At 42.0% G+C, this 20,904-nt stretch overlaps 2 protein-coding genes across 3 annotated transcripts; both read left to right on the top strand.

The window, feature by feature from the left end:
- The first annotated feature begins 8,009 nt into the window (after positions 1–8,009).
- Positions 8,010–10,083, top strand: mpst (mercaptopyruvate sulfurtransferase). The gene is made up of 2 exons (XM_039824187.1): positions 8,010–8,651; positions 9,259–10,083. Exons 1-2 carry the CDS (start codon positions 8,063–8,065, stop codon positions 9,555–9,557), a joined length of 888 nt encoding a protein of 295 aa, XP_039680121.1. The 5' UTR covers positions 8,010–8,062; the 3' UTR covers positions 9,558–10,083.
- Positions 10,084–12,608: 2,525 nt separating this feature from the next.
- LOC120574102 (SUMO-conjugating enzyme UBC9-like) lies at positions 12,609–20,757 on the top strand. Of its 2 annotated transcripts, none has more exons than XM_039824184.1 (7): positions 12,609–12,936; positions 13,220–13,305; positions 13,947–14,030; positions 15,347–15,419; positions 16,175–16,284; positions 17,284–17,363; positions 18,215–20,757. In XM_039824184.1, the coding sequence occupies exons 2-7, from the start codon at positions 13,240–13,242 to the stop codon at positions 18,276–18,278; spliced, it is 477 nt and encodes a 158-aa protein (XP_039680118.1). In that variant the 5' UTR covers positions 12,609–12,936; positions 13,220–13,239; the 3' UTR covers positions 18,279–20,757. The 2 variants fall into 2 exon arrangements, with proteins under 2 accessions (XP_039680118.1, XP_039680120.1); XM_039824186.1 differs by having other exon boundaries at positions 12,613–12,680.
- The last annotated feature ends 147 nt before the right edge of the window (positions 20,758–20,904 follow it).

Below are 20,904 nucleotides of genomic sequence, written 5' to 3'. Positions count from 1 at the left end.
AGGGTATGTAACATTGGTTGGGCTGAAAATTGCCTGAATGCTATTTTATTAGGCCCTTAACTACCCTGTGAATATGGCTCTATTTGGAACAAGAGCTTTTCTTCCAAATATGGTATGCTCATGAATATTCCGAATGAGCTACGTGCTGATTGGTTTGAGCAAACTACATAGAAACACATGGGAGACTCTCATATTTCAGACACTGCAAAGTTATACATTGTTTATCGGGCTATTCCATTAAAAAATTCACTTCTGAAAACTTTTTTATCGGCGAAATCAACTATGTAAAGCTCAAATATGGGCCGCTTACGAAAATGGATGGCTAATTGCAAATTTTGTCCGACTGTGTGCGGAGTTCAGCGCGGTGCTGCCTGTGTTGCTGCCTCGCCGCCCGGCCTGCCTTCCTTCACAGACCCCGGCCTGTTCTGAGGTACTTGGAGCTCCGTCAGACTGGCAGCCCACTGCACTCCATACCGCGCAAAGTCACCGTCTCTTGGGCTAATGACAACCAAATGCCCCTGCCCTGACAGAACGCCAGGGCCTGCAACTCCCCTCTTCCTGCTAGCTAAATGCCCGGTGTATGAGTGAGAGCGGTCAGCGAGCTTGCAGTATGCGCCACTCTTACCACAGGTTTCAGTTAATCTTTTAATGTGTGTAATTATAATGTGTTGAGTTACTTAAACAAACGATTGGGGAAATAAACGCTGCTTGTCCGCGAGTCTCATTGATAGAGCCTGCTGCTGGATGTAGCTCTATCAATGAGAGCTAGCTAGCCTCCTCTTAGAATTCCTCTGGAATTCACAAATATTCATTAACTTGAAATTGGACACCGTTGTTAGCTTTATAAGACATTTAGTTAGATGTTGTATACGTGGCGTGACGAAATTCAAACTGTAAATATACTCGGAATGACGCCGAAAATGAAGCCAACTATCCGTGATTTGTAGCTACAAATCTACATCCAGCCGCAGGCTCTATCAATGAGACTCGCGGACAAGCGGCGTTTATTTCCCCAATCGTTCGTTTAAATAACTCAAAACATTATAATTCACCGTTCGCAAAAGCCACGCCCCCTATTTATTGTTACTACGCCCGTCAAACAATTGAGAACCAGACACATAGCCATAGCGGACCAAATGATGCCTGTTTCTTGTAGTCTTGCGCTTAAGTCCCGTGGGAATTCAGTTGTAGCAGGAAAAGGTAAACAGCAGTGTGCAGATCGGAGCATAGTGTGTGAAAAGTGAAGAGCGGAGGTGTTCACAAGGGAAGAAGCTTGGAGTAACTATGGAGCTAGAGCTAGCCTTCAGTAACGCTATTACTGTACAAGAAACAGGCATAATTTGGCCCGTTTCCATGTAGTTACATAGTCACTGATATGATCATAACCACTACAGTGCTCAAATACCTATTTTTGAGGAGGGAATAAACTTCAAAATTTCGCCGCAAAAGCATGAACTGTCCTCTGGAGGACATCCACCAGACCAGCGGCCGCCTGTGGATTGTTGTCGGCCACGGCAGGCGAGGGAGGAAGTAGAAGGATGCCCGGTCGGGGCTGCTAGCCTGGCTAAGGAAACTACCACACAATTCGCCACTGCAGAGACTCATATTCACCAACGCCAGATGGATCGCACACAAAATGGATATATATATATATATATATATATATGCTACAAATACACGATGGAAACACTGATGATTATTACCGGAGCCCCTGGCTAACACACTCACTCATCCCAGGCGGACGCTAGCAGCTAAGAGGTATAGGTGAATTTAAACAATGGCTAAGTTGCTAAACGCATCTTGTTGTCATGTAAGGGCCCTGTTCATGTTGCACATTTTAATTGCATTTTGTGTCTGTTAAGAGGCACAAAGGCACTCTTTATCTTATGCCCCCAAAACTGCCGTTTTAGCTGAGTGGGAGCTCTCGGCATTAGCTGCAGCAGCTCCGTGTTGCTATAGCACCGATTCGGCTCATTTTTCTTGCTATCGACAGTACTCCTATACATATAGCGGTCAAGGTTAACGTAAAAATTGCCCGGAGTTCTCGTTTAATCAGTGTTCAAAAAGGACAACGTTTAGGTTGTTTGGGGTACGTTTGTACCATAGGCGCATCGTTTCACGATCTTGCTGAAATCGCAATGTTTGACGGGGGTCCTTCTCCTTAGTTACAGTTGCTGAGCTAGGATTGGACGAGGACCGTTCGAGGGCGGGGTTTTGCGAACGGTCAATTACACACATTAAAAGATTAACTGAAACCTGTGGTAAGAGATTGCTGGCGTAACAAGCTTGCTGACTGCGCTCTCACTCACATACACCGGGCATTTAGCTAGCAGGAAGAGGGGAGTTGCAGTCCCTGGAGCTCTGTCAGGGCAGGGGCATTTGGTTGTCATTAGCCCAAGAGACGGTGACTTTGCGCGGGTATGGAGTGCTGTGGGCTGCCAATCGTGACGGAGCTCCAAGTACCTCATAGCAGGCCGGGGTCTGTGAAGGAAGGCAGGCCGGGCGGCGAGGCAGCAACACAGGCAGCACCGGCGCTGAACTCCGACACACAGTCGGACAAAATTTGCAATTAGCCATCCATTTTCTTCGTAAAAACATTTTTTAGAATACAACAGTATACAAAATAAAATGTGAGTAAAAGTTTCAAAATTTTTCTCATAGGCTTTGACAATTATTCAGAGTAGTAGACACCACTCGTAAAACTGAACTCTCTCTAGCTCTTTAGTTGTTTAAAGGTCACAGGTATATTGTTAGGGCTCCTATTAAGACTCTGATATCTGCAGTCTTTATGTAGGCCTACTTCTAAATTTTGGTAATTACAGCCTAATCTACAGTAACTCTCCTCTTCAGTCACTCAGAATGACTGACTGAAAATCTAGAATGTAAAAAGGATATTTTGAAACAGAATCGACACAGATTAGTCTCTGTGATCATACTGATTTACATGCTGAGAGAGAGAAAAGGCGACATACTTGTCATACGCTACTAGTATGCAACTTCATAAATACTAGCAATTCCTTCCCAAGGTGACCATATAAAACTGAAATGGGTTATAATGTTGTGAAAATATAAATCTCCAGTTCAACTCATTTGTGTCTGTCTACACCACACTCTGCCTTCCCTCTCTTTTGACTCCTCCATTTCCATTTCTCTTCTCTTGTGGGAAGAGCTTCTGCATATATTAAATGTTGTTTTAGTCTCTTGAAAATTAACAGTAATATTAACATTAAAAACAAAATCTAGTGTCTTGATAAAACACGGCCTTGTAGTTTTATGCAATTTAACGCGAGCCCACTTCCTCCATTTTGGTTTGAGATCATAATTCCAACAGAATTTTGTATTTGATAAGCTTTCTTCTCCTCTTGCCCCTGGCCTCTTTGGGATTTCGAAGAATACACATGGCACAACCTGCTGGTGCTTCAGAGGAAGTGCACGTTAAAAAGATGTTTCTTGGAAGACTTTGTAAGTCCAGTTTGTCGTTACTACTTCAGTTAAAGCCTAAACTACCTTTAAAAAAGCACCTTAAATCAGGTAAATATATTTGCTCCAATGAGTTTTGATATGTGACTTACAATGAATCCATTGTTTTTTTATGTTCACAATGTCTTCTTGCTTATTAAAAGCACATGCAATAATGTGTGGAGTTTTTTTTTTTATTTAGCCTAACTTGTTGTTGTAGCCTACATGCAAAAAGCTGCTTTTATTGTTGTAGGCCTACATTTCCATGTTGTCTTTTAACCCTTGTGTGGTGTTCATATTTTTGTTACACAGCCAATGTTACCGGGTCTGGTGGACCCACCACATTATTAGGCTTTTAAATCAATACAGCCATAACAATTGATGTAAAAATACATATGATCATTTTCGTTTTTTGTGAGAAAATAAGGAAATTCAATTATAAAAAGGTTAAAAAAAAAATATATATATATATATATATATAAAGATTTTTGATCATTACTGGCGCTTATTTTTTAGAACTTAATCAGAACAGGTGAAAGTGCTTGAAATGTAACAATTTTGTTACTTTGTGTGGGAATAGCAGGTGCAGAAAGACAACATAGTTTCATAGCACCTACATTTAAATACACTCGGGTCCAGTAGACCCGAACATATGTAGGGTGACATCAGCTAAATTGGGCCACTTTTTGGTAAATCGTTTGGGACAATAATACAATACCATATATGCCTTTTCCATGTGTTTTTATGATTAATAATGACTGTTTTTGATAATTTTGTGTTGAAATTATGTAATAAAATATAATTATTTAGGCCCTACAGTTCTTGAAACATCAGCTCTGCCAACATTTGTTGCATGAGCAGTTTCAGGTAAAATGGGCCACAGCTTCAGGTAAAATGGGCCAGTCAAACTCCAAAGGGAAATAGTCATTTATCATCAATTTTAATTTTAAAACACAGTTGCTTATACAGCCACATAACATTTAAACTGCATTAAACAAAAATTCATATGTGCCATTCAAAAAACATTTTGGGTGCAAACCCACATATTCAAATGTGCAATTAAAAAAATCCATTTTGGAACAGCATAGATCAGTGAACTGTCAGTGGTGTGTGTGTGTGTGTGTGTGTGTGTGTGTGTGTGTGTGTGTGTGTGTGTGTGTGTGTGTGTGTGTGTGTGTGTGTGTGTGTGTGTGTGTGTGTGTGTGTGTGAACAACACATTTAGAACAAAATGTGCCCACAAAATACAAAAATTCACATTCCAAATTATTAACTGATATGTTTGTGTGAAAACTTTTCAAACACAGTCTTTGCAAATGAAACCATCGTCAGCACAGATACCATTGTCTTCACCACAGCTCTCATGAAACCAGGCAGAACATGGAACACATTTTAACCATTCCTCAGTAGCCTTAGGGTCATTTGGGTCACCATAGTGGGTGTTGCAGACTTTGCAAGGTGATTTGCTTCTCTTGCCTCCCTTTTTTTTTTTTTCCTTTGGTTGGGGGGGGGGCCCAGGTGGCTTGCTTGGGTTGATGCTTGCTGGATGATTTTTTGTTTGAATATATTCAATGTGTTGCTCACTTGTTAGGTTATACGATGGTGGCTTCACTCTCTTTCTGATGGCCCTCTCCTTTGCGGCATTGAGATCAAGTCATTGAATGTGACCGATCTCACAGACTGAACAGAAAGAAAATAACAAAAAGAGCCTATATTATTGCAAGAAATAGAATAATTATTTGGTGTACATTTTATATGATTAGGGACTAAATTGTGTGTATGTATGTGTGTGTGTGCGTAGGCGCTGCATGATGTGTGCGGCATGCTTGTTGAGCATGCATGTGTAACATGTCATGTAGCCTAAGTTTGAAAAGTAGTATAAAATATCACTTACTGTGGAGGTTGAAGGTCCCTCATCCTGGGAGTGGGTTTCTTCCTGTGGTGTGAACTGATTGAAGAGGTCATTATCTTCTTCCGGTACATCCTCCAACACAACCTCTTCAAGCACCACCTCATCTTCTGGGAAAAAGTGCAGTGGTTCCCGAGGTAGCAGGGGTGTCAGGGAAGCAGAGGACTGAGGTCTGGCTGGCGGATCGGCAGGCGACTGACGTCTGGCTGGCGGGTGGGAGGGCTGAGGTCCAGAGAGCAGGGCTGATGGCTGGCGGGCAGAGTGGGTCAAGGTCAGCAGGGGCGGCCACGCATGGTCTAGTGGGCGGGGGTGGGAGAGACTGCAGCCTTGTGGGCGGGGATGGTAGAGTGGATGGTAGCATTCTTTCGGTGGTCTTGGGGGGCAAGCAAAAGTAGTCTCAGGGAGAATATCTTTATTGAGAGGGAACATCCCTGTCCCCCGGAACCCTGCCTGGGCATTTTCAATAGTGGCAGCCTTTGCCCAAGCCCTGCTGAACACCGCAAAGAACTCCATCCTTGACAGCTTCTGCCCAGCCATCATCCTTGTCCACTTCCTCCCTTCCTGGTCCCAGTGGTGCTTTAGACTCTTGAAGAGGGCCTTGTCCGCCGGTTGCAGCGCATGGGTTGTGTGGGGAGGGTAGCACATGATGTGCACATTCTTGCTTTTCAGTAGCTTAATAAATTCCAGATTATAGACGTGGCTACTGTGGCCGTCAAGGAGGAGAAGATGGGGCCTGGGGTCATCCCTGGGGAGGGACTGAATGAACATTTGACCCCATTCCAGAAAGAGGTCAGAGGTAATCCAGCCATTGTCTGAACACCTTACGCTGGTGTTCTCCGGGCATCCCTGTAGCCACTCAGAACGAACACGCTTCCCCTTAAAAATAATTATTGTTCGACTGTATGTACCTTCTGCATTGAACGCTGCCAGACAAGTTGTTGTCTCCCCCTTCTCTCCGGCACACACCTCCACACATGGCTGGCCAACCTGTCCAACAACCTTTGTCGAACTGAACTGGTCCTGAAGCCCAGACTCGTCACAGTTCCATATATGTGACGGTGTGCCCTCAATACCCAGCTCGACCAAAAGGTTCTCATACTGGTTAAACCACTGGCTAACCACCTCTTTGTTAAGTCCAGCAGCCCGTGCTGCAGACAGGACCTCTGGCTTGCGCATCCCAAGCTCTGGGTTTCGCTTTAGAAAGTTCTGAAACCAGTAATATCCGGCCCTTCCTGCTGTCAGGGAGAAACCAGATATGTCGTTGTTGGCTGCAAAATCAAAGGCCACTTGCTGGACATCACGCTTTGTGAAGGGAAACCCCCTCTGCGCCAATGTCTTGAGGGTGGCAGCAAGCTCCCTTTCCGCCTCCTCTGGAAGGTAGGGCTTCCGCCCTGACACATGTTCACTGCCAGTCACCTTTCCGCTGATGCGTCTTTGCAGTGTGGATCGCGGCACACCCCATGCTCGTGATAAGAAGTGCACACTCACTGTAATTCCTTTCTTCACTCCCTCCCTGTATTCATCTAAGGCACCCTTCATCCTCTCCTCTTTCCACAGATTGTAGTTGTTTGGCCTTCCTTTCCCTCCCTGTTTTATCTTTGTATCCTTTCCTCTCTGGTCCTTGCTCCTCCTCTCTTTTCTCTCGTTCTGTCTCCTCTCATTTCCTCTGCATTCCTTTCTCCTCACCTGTTCTCTCACTTCCTGTCTCCTCTGCTTGTCTCCTCTCTCATCCTTCCTTCTCCTCTCACTTCCTCTCTCTTTCCTTCTCCCTCTCTCCTCTCCTCTCGCTTCCTTCTCGTTTGCCATACTCACTGTAAATAAAATACTACCATTATTACTGTTGGGGGGGGTCATGGTGTGAGTGTGTGTGTGTGTGTGTGTGTGTGTGTATGCACGTACATACACATACAAACACAAACACACACCCTTACACACAAACTCACTCACACACACTCAAACACATGTGTATGTGTGTTTGTGAGTGACACAAATGATGGCCCATTTTAGCTGAAACCATGTGGCCCATTTTACCTCAAGGGTAAGGTAAAGTAAATTTGGGCCCCCAAAAAGCATCACTTTTCAAAAAATATGTTCATATACCAAACTAACAACATTATTTCTGATTGATGCCATCAAGACAGATATTATGCATAGTTTTTTATGGGCATGTTGTTGTTTTTTTACAGATTTATCATCCTTATAATAGTTTAGTTAGATTTGGTATGCCAGGCTACTCACCATGCAGCTTTCTGGTGCAGTCTTGATTTGAATTATTGCACTGCCCACCATAGCAACCATGAACCAATCAAATCACCTGTTACTTGTCAAGTACAGTTATGACAACAGTTTGAAATCCTTTGCAGTCATTGGCTCTAAATTCCAGAGGGGCTGGGACCCCCAAACCTTAAATGGCCCATTTTACCTGATGGCCCATTTTACCTGATATCACCCTAATAGTAGGGGAGTTTACCGCGTGCAGTCATTAAAAATAAGTTATTTGTTAAGTTCTTCACAGAAAATGAGCCAAGGCCAATGAGTTTGAGTTAGAAGAAATAATGAATAGCATAATTTTTCTTTTATCAAACATTGAAAACGGTTCCCACAGCACAGACCCGAACAACACACAAGGGTTAAGAGCACAGTCACATTTCCCTCTAGCGTTCGGAGCTTGCATTAGCCTATCTAAGCGCCTCGTCATGGCGGCTCAGACCCGTGCTTTGGTGTCCTGTAAGTGGCTGGCAGATGCTGTCAGAAATAACCTCGTCGGGCCTAAGCTTCGCATTCTCGATGCTTCATGGTACCTCCCGAAAACGAAGAGGGACCCGAGAGCTGAATTTTTGCAAAAGCACATACCGGGCTCCTCGTTCTTTGACCTGGACGACTGCTGTGACAAGACCTCTGCGTTTGATCACATGCTGCCAACTTGCAGCCACTTCTCACAGTATGTCGGGGATCTGGGCATTGGGAACAACACGCACGTAGTTGTGTATGACACTAGCGACTTTGGGTTGTTCTGCGCGCCCCGGGTGTGGTGGATGTTCCGGCTGTTCGGACACAGTTTGGTGTCGGTGCTGGACGGGGGCATGAGGAACTGGCTGGCTGACGGCTATCCGGTGACCGCAGACTACTCCAAGCCCGAGTGTACAGGGTTCAAGGCGACTTTAAATCAGTCGTGGGTGAAGAGCTACGAAGACGTGCTGGAGAACATCGGGACCAAGCGGGTCCAGGTTGTGGATGCCAGGTCAGCAGGAAGGTTCAGGGGAACTGAGCCAGAGCCCAGAGACGGTGAGAAGGATTTATAAACCAAAAAGTTTTCAGTGGGCAGGATTTTTTTAAAAAAGTGCACAGCTTAGAAAGTTGCATGACAATATTACATTTCTATTCTGCAGGTTTTAGCAATGAATTAAGCTATTTCTGGTTACACATTTAGTTTAGTAGCCCATTCATGATGATTCTTAAATGTTACGAATATAATTTTTCATTATTGTTGACATGTTATGGTCTTGTGATTAATCAAAAAGTGATTAATGCAGTGACAGTTCCATCAAGCACAATATTAAGCTGCAATTCTAGTAGTTTGATGAAAAAAACTTTACTCAAGGTCCACTTATTAGATTTCCTCCAGGGCTTTCTGCCACATACCATGGTCTTCATCAGCAGATGGAGTTTGCTCAGTTGTATATGGTTTAATTGTCATAGATACAACTGAACCATCTCCATGACAACAAAGCTAACTCCATCTGAAGGCCATAAAATGTGGCTGAAAGCTCCAGAAGGAGAATAAAACTAGTAAGTGAACCGAAAGGGGTGTTTTTATTTTTATTAAAAAAATTTGAATTGTCATTATTGCCCTAAAATTTTGCATTGTTTCTCCTCCGTCTCATCGCCGCAGACACACTGCCAGGCCATTTCCCCGGTGCAATCAACATGCCGTTCAGTTCGTTCTTGGATGCTTCTGGAAAGGAGCTGGGAACTGAGGGCCTGTCCAAACTGTTCAGAGAGGCCGGGGTAGACCTGAAACAACCACTCTGGGCTTCCTGTGGGTCCGGTGTCACAGCGTGTCACGTTGTTCTGGCCGCTCACCTGCTCGGACACCCTGGGGTCTGTGTTTATGACGGCTCCTGGTCTGAATGGTTTAAAAGGGCATCTGCAGAGCTTATCATCTCAGAAGGAGAGGAAAAGAAGGTGTAAATGAAAGACGAAAGGCAGTGGACTACTACAAGCAAAGATGTGATGCTGCTTTTACAAGAAAAAAGCAGTGTGTTTGCTGCCAACAACAGTGATGGATCAACACTATAGAACTAACCTCATAGTGTACTCTCTACTTATACTGAGGATATAGTACATGCTGCATAAGGCTGCGCACAGTGAGTTTATTATGAAATTTAATCACTAACTGTTGCAAGTTTTAGCAGCTGTCAGAAAATTGTAATGGAAATCTCCTTTACTTATGCAGATTATCTGACTTTCCTAAGAAATATTGCATAGTTTAGAAAGCTTTACAATATCCTGAAATTAAATGAGGGTTTTGTTTGTCACTTTTATGTCTCGACATGTTTAAAATGGTCCAGTTCAGTTATGGGACTCTTTTTCAAGAGGGCATTAAGATAGGGGACGTTTAATTCTTGGAACAAGTGCACTTAGGAGGAGGTCATGTGGATATAGATGAATTATTTTGTTAAAATAAATGGCAAGGTCCTTGTTTTGTTATGCTACATATGGGTTCAGTGTCATATATTTGTATCCCTTTTAAAATATGTCTAGCTCATGACATGGTCGGAAAACTCCTTTATTCAGTAACCAGCAAAGTAAATATTTAGCTTTGTTAGAGGGCCATGGAACAGAAGGACGAATATAGATTGAAGTCTTGATCCCTCACAATCTATGGGATTATAGGAAACTATTTGCTTTTTCTTCCAGTCTTATGCCTATTTTGATGTAAGTCCAAATATTTTGCTGTTGTATTTCCACATTAAAACCTTTTAATCGTTGCAAAGTTACTAAAATGTAACTTGATGTGAATCCAAAAAATAAATTTAAAAAATGAAGCATGATAATAGGCCTACAAAAAGACTGCAGCTTTCGTACAACAGGTTTTTAAATGATGGGACGCTGACGCAAAGAAAATCAAAACCAGTTCAGTCTGGTTCCTGCTTGATTTGAGGTGTCTGGCAATATGCCCGTTTTTTTTTTTGAGCAAAGTTTATGTATTTTAGCTTTTGTTATACCATCGTGGTACTATGTGCAACTGTACAATGAACAGAAACAGTTTAACTCTTATGCGACCAGAAATGTGTACTAATGTGAAAACATTTTTTTTAAAGAGGTCCCATTTTGAGAGTGGCTTAAGATTGCTGTGAAAGGTGTGGACTTATTCCAACCTGCATTATCGTCTTTTGTTACAGACAATTTGGCATTTTAATCTTTAAACTGTTAAACATTGCAAATAATGAGTTATCATAATCATGGTTTATGATGTCAGCTGTTGCAATGTTCCATTGGGGTGAAAAGAAAAAAAGAGAAGAACAAAACAGCGTTACCACTGGGCAAAAGAGAAACGAACAACTCTTTTTGAACAATTCTTCTGGAGCTGTGGACTTTGCCTGCTGTATCTGCAGAGGTATGTATTGCTTTAAATAAATCAAACTTCACTCTCTGTAACGTACAGCAGCTTCATCAGTGTCTATTTGACTTCTGACCCTCACTGATGCATTCGTCAGCTTAACACATGAATAGCTTGATAGTATAAACTTTTGGTAATCATGTATTAACATTAAAATAATGTAGGCACTGAACCCATATTTGTGAAGTTTACATCAACCCATTATATACGCTCACAAATTATTGCAAAATAAAACTACTGAATGGTGGAAGTGCATAAGGCCTGCAGATACATGGCAAGGTGATTGGCAAACATACTGCTGCAGTATTATTTTGACTGATCATTTTTGCATTCTGTATTAGACATAAGATCAAACATTTGTGAAGCAGAGCCGGCTACGTCTGGTTTAGCGCTTCGGCTAACTTGAAAGGGGATCAAACGATTTAATCTTGCCCCGCTTCAGACCAAATGCCTCAAATTCTGATTTTGTGGGGGTTGTGACGCTTGAAAAAAAATGATCCATTGATTTACAGACATGTCTTACGTAAGTCTATAGGGCAAAGTCTTTTTGGGACCCATGGCATCACGTGATGGACACAGAAGTTGTAATTCCACCGTTTGGCCATTATGTCAATTTTATAATATAAAGGCATAGAAAACATGATGTTAACATCTCTCAACATACATATGAGGCACACAGGATAGAAAAATAAATAAATAAAATAATATGTAAAAAATGAAAGCATATAGAAAAAATGCTGAAAATAAATAATTAAATAATAATCATAGTGAATCTGACTTCTTTTGCGGTTGCTAGGGATCCTCAAACACCTTCATCTCCTTATAAGCATGGAGGAAAGATCTTGCATGTTTCCCTTTCATTAGTTTCAAAGCTTAAAAACAGAAAAAGGGGCTTTGTTTTCCTCCATTTGGAGGTATGGACGAAAAACTTTGCCATCAATATCATATTGTTCAAAATCAAGTCAGTCTTAATGTCCTTCATAGTAACACCAAACACAAGATTTTCTCTTGTGAGAGGAGTGAGTAGTTGGATTTTGGTTGAGAGTCAGTCCTGTAAATCCTCCCAAAAGGCTTCGCAGTACATACAATGGAAAAACAGGTGATCAGTAGTTTCAATTTCAGTTTCACAAAAGTTATAGTTATTATGATCAATGCCGAATCTCTTTCTTAGCAGCTCGTTGGATGGATAAATATTACTCATAATTTTAAAATGGACTTCTTTTGTTTTGGGGCTTACAGGATACTTGATATAGTTGGTTCTAAATTTCTTAATGTCTGATTCAGAGAACATTATGTCAATTTAGCCTCAACGCCCGGCACACTTCCTGGGGGCTGCTTTTTCTCTGCTCAGGACGCCATTACTCTACTATATTTTTACATAGCAAATATTTGTTTTGTATATATATTCTGAATATTGAGTACAGACCCTTTCATTTCTAAACAAATAAGAAACAGGGAGTGAAAGGAGATTCATTAAGGGGGCTTGATTCAAAATGATTGAATCATCCAAAGACCTGAACTACCCAAAACAAATGCCACAACAAAGATGGCCGACCGTCTCTGACGTGTGACACTGGAATGTCCCGAAAACTGCCTGAAGGTCCTTACGAAATAAACAAATTGGGGTCCTTTCTTGCGATAGGCTAGCTGTCGAAACGGTGTTACGAGTCACATTGTTTTACACAACTGTGGTAAATTAACAAAAATAACACCAATATATGTCGATTAGATTGTTTTGGGGATGTTGATAAAATCGAAGTTTCCTTTGGTTTGGTCATTTACGCCCTAACTGTCCCAGTAGTGTTGTTTTATAACGTCGAAGGGTGTGTTTTTTTTTCGGTCGCCGTCAACACAGCAGTAGCGTTAGCAAAGCAACCAAGCTAACGTTCTCAAAACCCACGTAACGTTAATTCTGATATTTAGCTAGCTAGCCAAACAAAATAAGAGGTAAGTTCAGTTGAAATGATGCCGTGTATCGATTGTTAGTGTTGTAGATGTATATATATATTTTTTTCTGTTTAAGGGATTACAGTGGCAAAATGTAACGTTACCTTGTAATTTCTCATAGTCTTATAAACCAATTAATCAATGTCGACGATATCTCGTAAATGGCCAACATGTAACGTTAACGTCTTCTGCAATGTTCAGAAGAAACTATTTGGGCTACGTTACTAGTCTGTGGATAGTATTAATTGAATAATTAATCTGTTTTGGGGTTGTTTTTCCACAGGGAGGCGTTGATGAGCAGTAATGTCTGGCATCGCTCTTAGCAGACTGTCCCAGGAGCGCAAAGCCTGGAGGAAAGACCATCCGTTTGTAAGCATTAGCCCCTTGATCCCTATTCAATATCAACTCTTTTCCCCGTTTCTGACATCTCATAGGTTTATTTCCAGACGTGCATTACAGCTACTGACACAAAGCAGGTTACAGTTTAGTTAAAGGTCCCATGACATGGTGCTCTTTGGATGCTTTTATATAGACCTTAGTGGTCCCCTAATACTGTATCTGAAGTCTCTTTCACGAAATTCGGTCTTGGTGCAGAATTGCAGCCACTAGAGCAAGTCCCACAATGAACTTTCCTTAGGATGTGCCATTTCTGTGTCTGTAGCTATTGAGGAGGAGAGAGGGGGGGGCAAGGTGGACGGTGGGGGTGTGGCCTTGACCAACTGCCACTTTGCTCATTTGAAAGCCATGATGTCTCGCTCTCATGGGTGGCAAAGCAGAGAAAGGGGAGGTAACCGAGTCCAGATCGGCCCATCTGAGCTTTTATTTTCTCAAAGGCAGAGCAGGATACCCAGGGCTCGGTTTACACCTATCACCATTTCTAGCCACTGGGGGACCATAGGCAGGCTGGGGGAACTCATATTAATGTTAAAAAACCTCAAAGTGAAACTTTCATGCCAAGGGACCTTTAACAAGCGCTCAGTGATGTTCTGTGTGTGTTGTTAACCACACAGGGTTTTGTTGCTGTGCCCACGAAGAATCCTGATGGGACCATGAATCTGATGAACTGGGAGTGTGCCATTCCTGGGAAGAAAGGAGTAAGTTAGCTACAGTTGCATATCAAAGTGGACTCCAGAATGACCAACAGTAGAGTCTTTAATACTTTAAGAATACTTTAGCAAGTTGTATATATATTTTTATGTTGTCCGCCGCTTTCACATTTGCATTCAGGATCACTTTATTAATGGCAGATTGTTACAGGATTGTCCTTTTATTATGGTATTGGTATTTCTGCATGTTAAACAACACACATTACAGCTCATGCTTTAATATCTGTCTCATGCATTTGTAATAATAACCACATCATATGGCATGAAAGTGATAGAGCCAGCTCATTGCACACTTCCTGTTTAGATCTAGCCAAGAACAACATACAAATATGACACTCAAATGGCACTACACTGCCACCTCTGAGGGACATTTACACTGGCCGACAACAAGAGAAAGCTAGCTGTGTCATAGAAAAAAATCTGCTATTCAAGAGCTGTAACCTCAGTTCACCCCCCACTGCAAAAGACTGACAAAGACTGACAATTACTCCACTAACACACTCACTCACTCACTCACTAACACCCTCACTCACTCACTCACTCACTCACTCACTCACTCACTCACTCACTCACTCACTCACTCACTCACTACGCACTATGCACTTTACTATCTGGGTACAGAAAGGATTGAATGCAGGTATTGTTTGACTGGAGAAGTTTCTATACTATATTATATTATATATTATTTCGGCCAATAGACAGGCCTACTGACCTTTCCACAGTGTTACTGAGGAAGTCTGTGACAAAGATGATGTACCTTTACTTACACACACACACTCACACTCATTACGCACTATGCACTTTACTATCATATTGAACACATTATCTTGTTTTTGTAGTTTGCCTATATATATATATTTTTTATTTTCCTTTATTCTCTATTTACTTTAATTAGATTTTCTTATTGAACTTTCATTACTACTTACTTATTTACTTGTACTTTGTGTTGCACAACGCTAAAGAGCTACTAAACTATTTCCATTGTTTTAGGCACAAAGACAATAACGGTCTATTGTATGAGCAAGAAATTGTAATACAGAAAGCTCATTTTATCTTTTAAACCTTGCACTAGAAAAAAAGTAGAAATAAAAGGAGCGGTTTCTGAAGTTTCCAAGCTTCCAAGTCCTTCATCCAAAACAAAAATTGCTCGGGTCATCATACAGAGAAAGGCAAAAGACAAGGTGAATTTCATGGAAATATGCCTCTAAGGTTATTCTTATATCCTGTCTTTTGGTAAGTCGTTTGCAGTCGTTTCCTATCATTTTGTATTTGCTTAAGCAGTTGTTTCCATATTCTTTCTTTAGACCTTGTGGGAGGGAGGACTCTACAAACTCAGAATGCTGTTCAAAGATGACTACCCTTCTTCACCACCCAAATGTAAGTACCACTCCACACCTGGTACGTAGTTTGATTCTATGTTCTAAGGGCAGACATTGACATGCAGCTGTATATTCAAAATAAAAGAGAAAAGCTCAGGAAATAGGAGTTTTAGCAACAAAGTCAGTATAGCGAGTTTAGTTGGTACACCACCTTGTGTAAACAATGAACCCTGAGCAAAAGATGACACTTTATTTTTATTTTTTTTCGATTGCCAAACGACCGTGGGCTCAACTGGAGCCACACGTGCAAAACTCTGACTCCAGTCTGCACGGCAGCAGTTCATGTGGACCAAACTCTAGTTCGTTTTTCTTTGCTTGAACACAGTTTTCAAAACTCTGCACACTTATCCCATGACTTTAACCACAACGTGCACAACACTGTGGATTACAGCACCTTGTTCAAATGCTAACATACTGCTGTCAAAACTGTTAACCACACATTCAAAACAGAATAGATTTCAGTCTGGTGCCAATCAAACACTGCTGACTGCAATTTTAGCTAAAAGACTAAGCAGGTGTCTTGTTTTAGACTAGTTGGTGAACTTATATGGTATTCACGTGTACAGAGAAAGCTCAGAAAGCTGATCCCAAACCAACAGCACTTTCACAGGTCCTTTTTGTGTTTTAGAGACATTGACTTCTGATAATGACGGGGGTTTTTTCTACAAGGACTATCCTACTATGTCATTAAAATCTTCAGTTGTCCCATGTCAGTCTCTCAAGCTTTACAGTACTCACTTTCTTTTCACTCAGGCAAGTTTGAGCCACCAATATTCCACCCGAATGTCTACCCATCTGGCACAGTGTGTCTGTCCATCCTGGAGGAGGACAAAGACTGGAGGCCTGCCATCACCATCAAACAGGTCGGAACAGTACACAGTCTCTCTTCTGCTAAACGTTAAGAGGTGTGACGAGATCTCTCGAGATTAAAACATGACAAGGTCAAAATTGTCTCGCTGTCACAAGTGCAGAGCAGCAGCCAGTAGACTGAGTCTGGCCTGGTTGGTCTTAGAATATATCTGGCTTGAAGATGAGTCTGGCTTGGACCTCTAAATCTCCCCCCCCCCCAAAGTTGACTCTGAGTCCACTATTGCAGAGCGGTAGCGGAGTTGCAGTTGTAAAAAGCTGCCGGTAAAACCCAGCTTTAAGAGGGTACGGCCTCTCTCTCTCTCTCGCGCCCAACACACACACACACACACACACACACACACACACACACACACACACACACACACACACACACACACAACACGCACGGACTGCAGCGTGCAGTTCAGTGTGGCGCTGACTCGCGCGGATTGCTGTCTTTCTCTCTTTTTTTTTAAATGAGTCAGAAGCAGAAAGCAAAACCTAACTTTACTTTTAATGATATTAAACAAAGAGAAATGTTCTCCCCTGGTCTTCAAATGGTCATAAACCAATACAAGAGCAGCCTACTTCCTTGTTTACCGCTGCAATGAAACACTTGGTTACATTACAGAAGACTATTTTTCCAGTCATATTTCTTAATTTAAGTTTTTTTTATTTTTCTAAATGGTGTTAAAATCTTGTCTCGTTCTCGTGAACCCAATCTCGTGTCTCTCCTCGTCTCGTGAGCTTAACGTATCAGCAGTGGAGTTGGTTGGTTTACTTTTTAACCTGTTTACCATCAGGCTATATGCAACTGTGGCCATTTGCTCCCTGACTAGGGACCTCTAATTGTACACTGCAGTGACTGAACACAACTTTTTCTTCGTACTGTGTGGATCCAGGAGGTGGAAGTGCTGTGAAGAAATGAATGCACGGCTAGTGAGCTTTCAAATAACAGACTATCACGCAGACTATCTGCACTCTGACTGGAGGATTGTTGACTGTGTTTTCAGATCCTGTTGGGTATCCAGGAGCTGCTGAATGAGCCCAACATTCAAGACCCAGCACAAGCAGAGGCGTACACAATTTACTGGTAAGTGTGGCTGCTTTGATGAGGAGGAAAAAAAAACGTTGTCGCCAAAATATGACGACGAACATTCGAGGCTTCAGTCAAAACCTCAGTAAAAGCTTTAAGGCCCTGTTTACACGAATACGCGCGCGGGTGAAAACGACAAAATATTTTATCAGATGTGCCTTTCGTTTAGACGGCGACGTCATTTTTGGGGCTTAAAAACGCAAAAAAGTGAAACCACCCTCCAGAGTGGAAATCTTAAAAATGGTCCACCGTTTTGTTCCTGTCTAAAGGGTAAAAAGTGTGTGTGCGTGCCCCGCACGCCGTTTTAGTTTGATAGGTTATCTTATTTTAGGTACATGGTATGAGTTCTACATGCCTTTGCTAGCCTCATTTAAGCAAAGTGTGTGTGTGTGTGTGTGTGTGTGTGTGTGTGTGTGTGTGCGCATTGTTTGGAGCAATAACTCCACCTCCTCGTCTGTCCAGACAAAATTGTCAGCTTTTGTTGATCGCTTTGTGCTACTAGGGAGAGGAGAGGGAGACAAGTAGAAGTAAAGGTTCTACGCAGGTGTGGAATAAAAAGTGAGAACGCAACGCCACTTCTACGTTTTCTCTTCAGCTCGTTTCCGTCTAAACGTAGCCTAAATGTAAAAAAATTAAATGTCATTCGGTTCTGCCCTACAAACGGTCATGACATGTCAGGGCAGTATGTCACAGACCTTTGAGACTGAAGGCAAGTCATAACACAAAAGATGAGCAAAATGTTTCTTGTTCTTTAGTACTGATATGTTCTCTTGGAAATGGAAACTCTAAATAAATTTGCATCGTGCATTAGCGTGGTTTAAAATGTCTTTATCTCTTTTGTGTTCCAGTCAGAACAGGATGGACTATGAGAAGCGGGTAAGGGCACAGGCCAAGAAGTTTGCCCCCACATAGAGAGGAGAGCTGGGCTCTTTCCCGCCTGAGCAGCCTGGACGGACTGCTGGAGGTTACAAACAGGAGGCAGGCAGCACCTGATGGACCACTCCAATAAGAATCCAGTTTAGAGTATTATACTATTACGCAGGTGACGAGAATTTTTTTTTTTTCTTCTTTTTTGAAAACAACAAAACGTTCAATAAGAAATATTTATGCATTTTGAATGCATAGCTGGTGATCCTAGAACTCTGCTGTCAACACAACCTTTGCTATTTGTAACTCTTGTATAATTCATATCTCCGGTCTTGTCATGAGTGCTGCTCAGCTCACTCCTGCCTCCCATTGATTCTGTAAGTCCTAATAATTTATCGACAGAGCTGTAGAGACCACTGTGTGTGTAGTTCAGTCGGTTGTGGCAGAGGAGGAGATTTTGTTTATTCTTCTTTATTCTTACTTCCAGTTTTTTTTTATTTTTATTTTATCAAACCCCAGAAGTATTGTAGATAGTGTTTCACGACCGTGAACAGGGACAAAGCAGTCAGACACACAAGGGAAGTCAGTCCTCCCGTTGTCAGGGTTGGGAGTCGAAATCTGGTTCAAAATTAGAACCCAATACAAGATGCCAAGAACCGTGTGTGTGTGTGTGTGTGGGGGTGTGGAGGAGAAAAAAAAAAAAGTCTGGTTCTGCTTATCTGTTCCTAAACAACTACCCATTGGCAAAGCGTTACACTTTGTGTTGTTTAGACAGTATTGGGAAGAGTTGCAAGCATGCGAGTCAGCTGTGCGCCATGGGCCGCTTTTTCTACTTTGCTGTCGTCGCAGCCCACCTCTCTCTCTCTCTCTCTTTCTCTCTCTCTCCCCCCCCCTCACACACTAAACACACACTACATACATCATCACCATTCTCAACCCAGTTGTATGTTTTTTTTCCCCCCAAAGACGCAGTGAATGTTATTTTGCATTTCGACTCGTATGTTGTTTTTATTGACCGCCACCTCGTGTGTGAAGTAAACGTGGCTGCCTGTGTCTGTCTCTGTGCAGCATTCTGAGCAGACACGGGCAGAGGGGAGCGCAAAGTCTCGGCGAGAAAAAGCAGGTGTAGTAATGATATGAATAAATATGAATTGTGTAAAAGTTTTTAAAAAAAGTACACCCCGCCCATCAAATAATCGGTAATCAAGAATCGTTAAGAACCTGAATCGATGAGCAGAATCGGCATCAGAATAGTTGAAATCCAAACAAAACCCAACCTTGCTCGTTGACCCAACCTTGTTTTTGTTCCCGTCACATACGCCTCACATTTGAGTTCCCAGAAAGGCATCAAAAGAATACTGTCAAGTCGCCAACTTCAGGTAAAAGACAATCCTGGCACTTTTTATATTGGTTGTTAGCGAAACCACCTCAGAGAAGGGAAGACATGCGAGAGATGAATGGGGCCCGTGAGCCAGGGCTTTGCTTTAAAATAATCTTTTATTTCAGCGGAGCTAAGATAAGCTTACAGTGTGTTCACACCCAGGCGAAGCGATGTTTCACATTACTTTAATCGCGTGAGTTTGATCGCAGAATCACACTGGGATCATTTGTTTACTCACTTTACCCGCGTTGCTCGTGCCGGTGTAGAGCTTACCAGGTAGTCCAACTTCCTTGCTTACTTTCCCTTCTCTTTTGTCCGTTCTCTGTACAAATAATGAGGTACTATAGAGCTCTGCCAGCAGACAGCTACAGTTTGTCCCTTCATTTCTGATTCCACAATGTCAAGACATCAGGAGGATCTAAACACTGATTGGCTTTCGCGACACAGCACCATGCGGATTTCTCGCTGCAGGTTTGCGTCTTTGCATTGACTTTGCATGTAATGGTGTCGCCGAATTCGGGTGAAAATGCCTGGGTGGGAACACGCCATGAGTGTTCAGATTCTTTTTGTGAATCCAACTGGGGGAAAAGCTATTTGTCAATTACAGTTTCAGTGTTGAACTACATGCACATTCAACACCAGTTTGTCATTTGCTTCCCAAAGCGCTACAATATGAGATAGAGGAGAAGTTGCGTTGTAAGATAGAGAAGTTGCATTGTGACAAAAACGTTTGCTGTGTGTTTTTGTTTTGACGCTCAATCAGTTAGACATAGCCTAGCATACCATCACTTGTGGTTATTTTCTCCCACAATGCTCACAAAATGAATACAAACCTGTATAAATCATGAAGCTATTAAATGTTCAAGTCGATCTGGCAAACAGAAGCTGAAGGATCCTCATTGGAATGGCCTCTCAACCAGCAAGGACGACATGTGAAAGTGCACTTGAGAGTAATCGCAGGCCTGAGATTTTTTTTGCCTCTAAATATACGAGTGCATGTACATAATATAAATAATGACAAATTGTGGAAGTTATGTTTTATATTGTTTTAGCCAGTTGACATTTGTGTGTGGTATTATAACAAAGAACACAATAAATGGCATAAAATTGTGAAATAAAGTTGAATAAAAGGAATGTTTTGGGGTTTTCTTTTCCTGTGAATTTCTTTTCAACATAACTGGAGTTTCTATGGGAGAAGTCCAGGGTCTGAATTACAGGGGAGTCTGGGGCTGGGCTTTGGGGGTGGTCTGGAAAACTGATAAAATTAATTAAATGAAATGCAATGAATGA

The sequence above is a fragment of the Perca fluviatilis genome, chromosome 15 (assembly GCF_010015445.1).
Source record: "Perca fluviatilis chromosome 15, GENO_Pfluv_1.0, whole genome shotgun sequence".
In the NCBI taxonomy this organism is placed as follows: domain Eukaryota; kingdom Metazoa; phylum Chordata; class Actinopteri; order Perciformes; family Percidae; genus Perca; species Perca fluviatilis.
The sequence above is the reverse complement of the archived record's forward strand: the minus strand, read 5'-3'. Positions and strand labels throughout refer to the sequence as shown.

Excerpts from the sequence above, each read along its gene's own strand:
- LOC120574102 (XM_039824184.1), top strand. The coding sequence starts at position 13,240 with ATGTCTGGCATCGCTCTTAGCAGACTGTCCCAGGAGCGCAAAGCCTGG. Across the intron at positions 13,306-13,946 it reads GGAGGAAAGACCATCCGTTT|GGTTTTGTTGCTGTGCCCAC; the intron begins GTAAGCATTAGC and ends TTAACCACACAG. Across the intron at positions 16,285-17,283 it reads CTGCCATCACCATCAAACAG|ATCCTGTTGGGTATCCAGGA; the intron begins GTCGGAACAGTA and ends CTGTGTTTTCAG.
- mpst (XM_039824187.1), top strand. The coding sequence starts at position 8,063 with ATGGCGGCTCAGACCCGTGCTTTGGTGTCCTGTAAGTGGCTGGCAGAT. Across the intron at positions 8,652-9,258 it reads TGAGCCAGAGCCCAGAGACG|ACACACTGCCAGGCCATTTC; the intron begins GTGAGAAGGATT and ends TCATCGCCGCAG.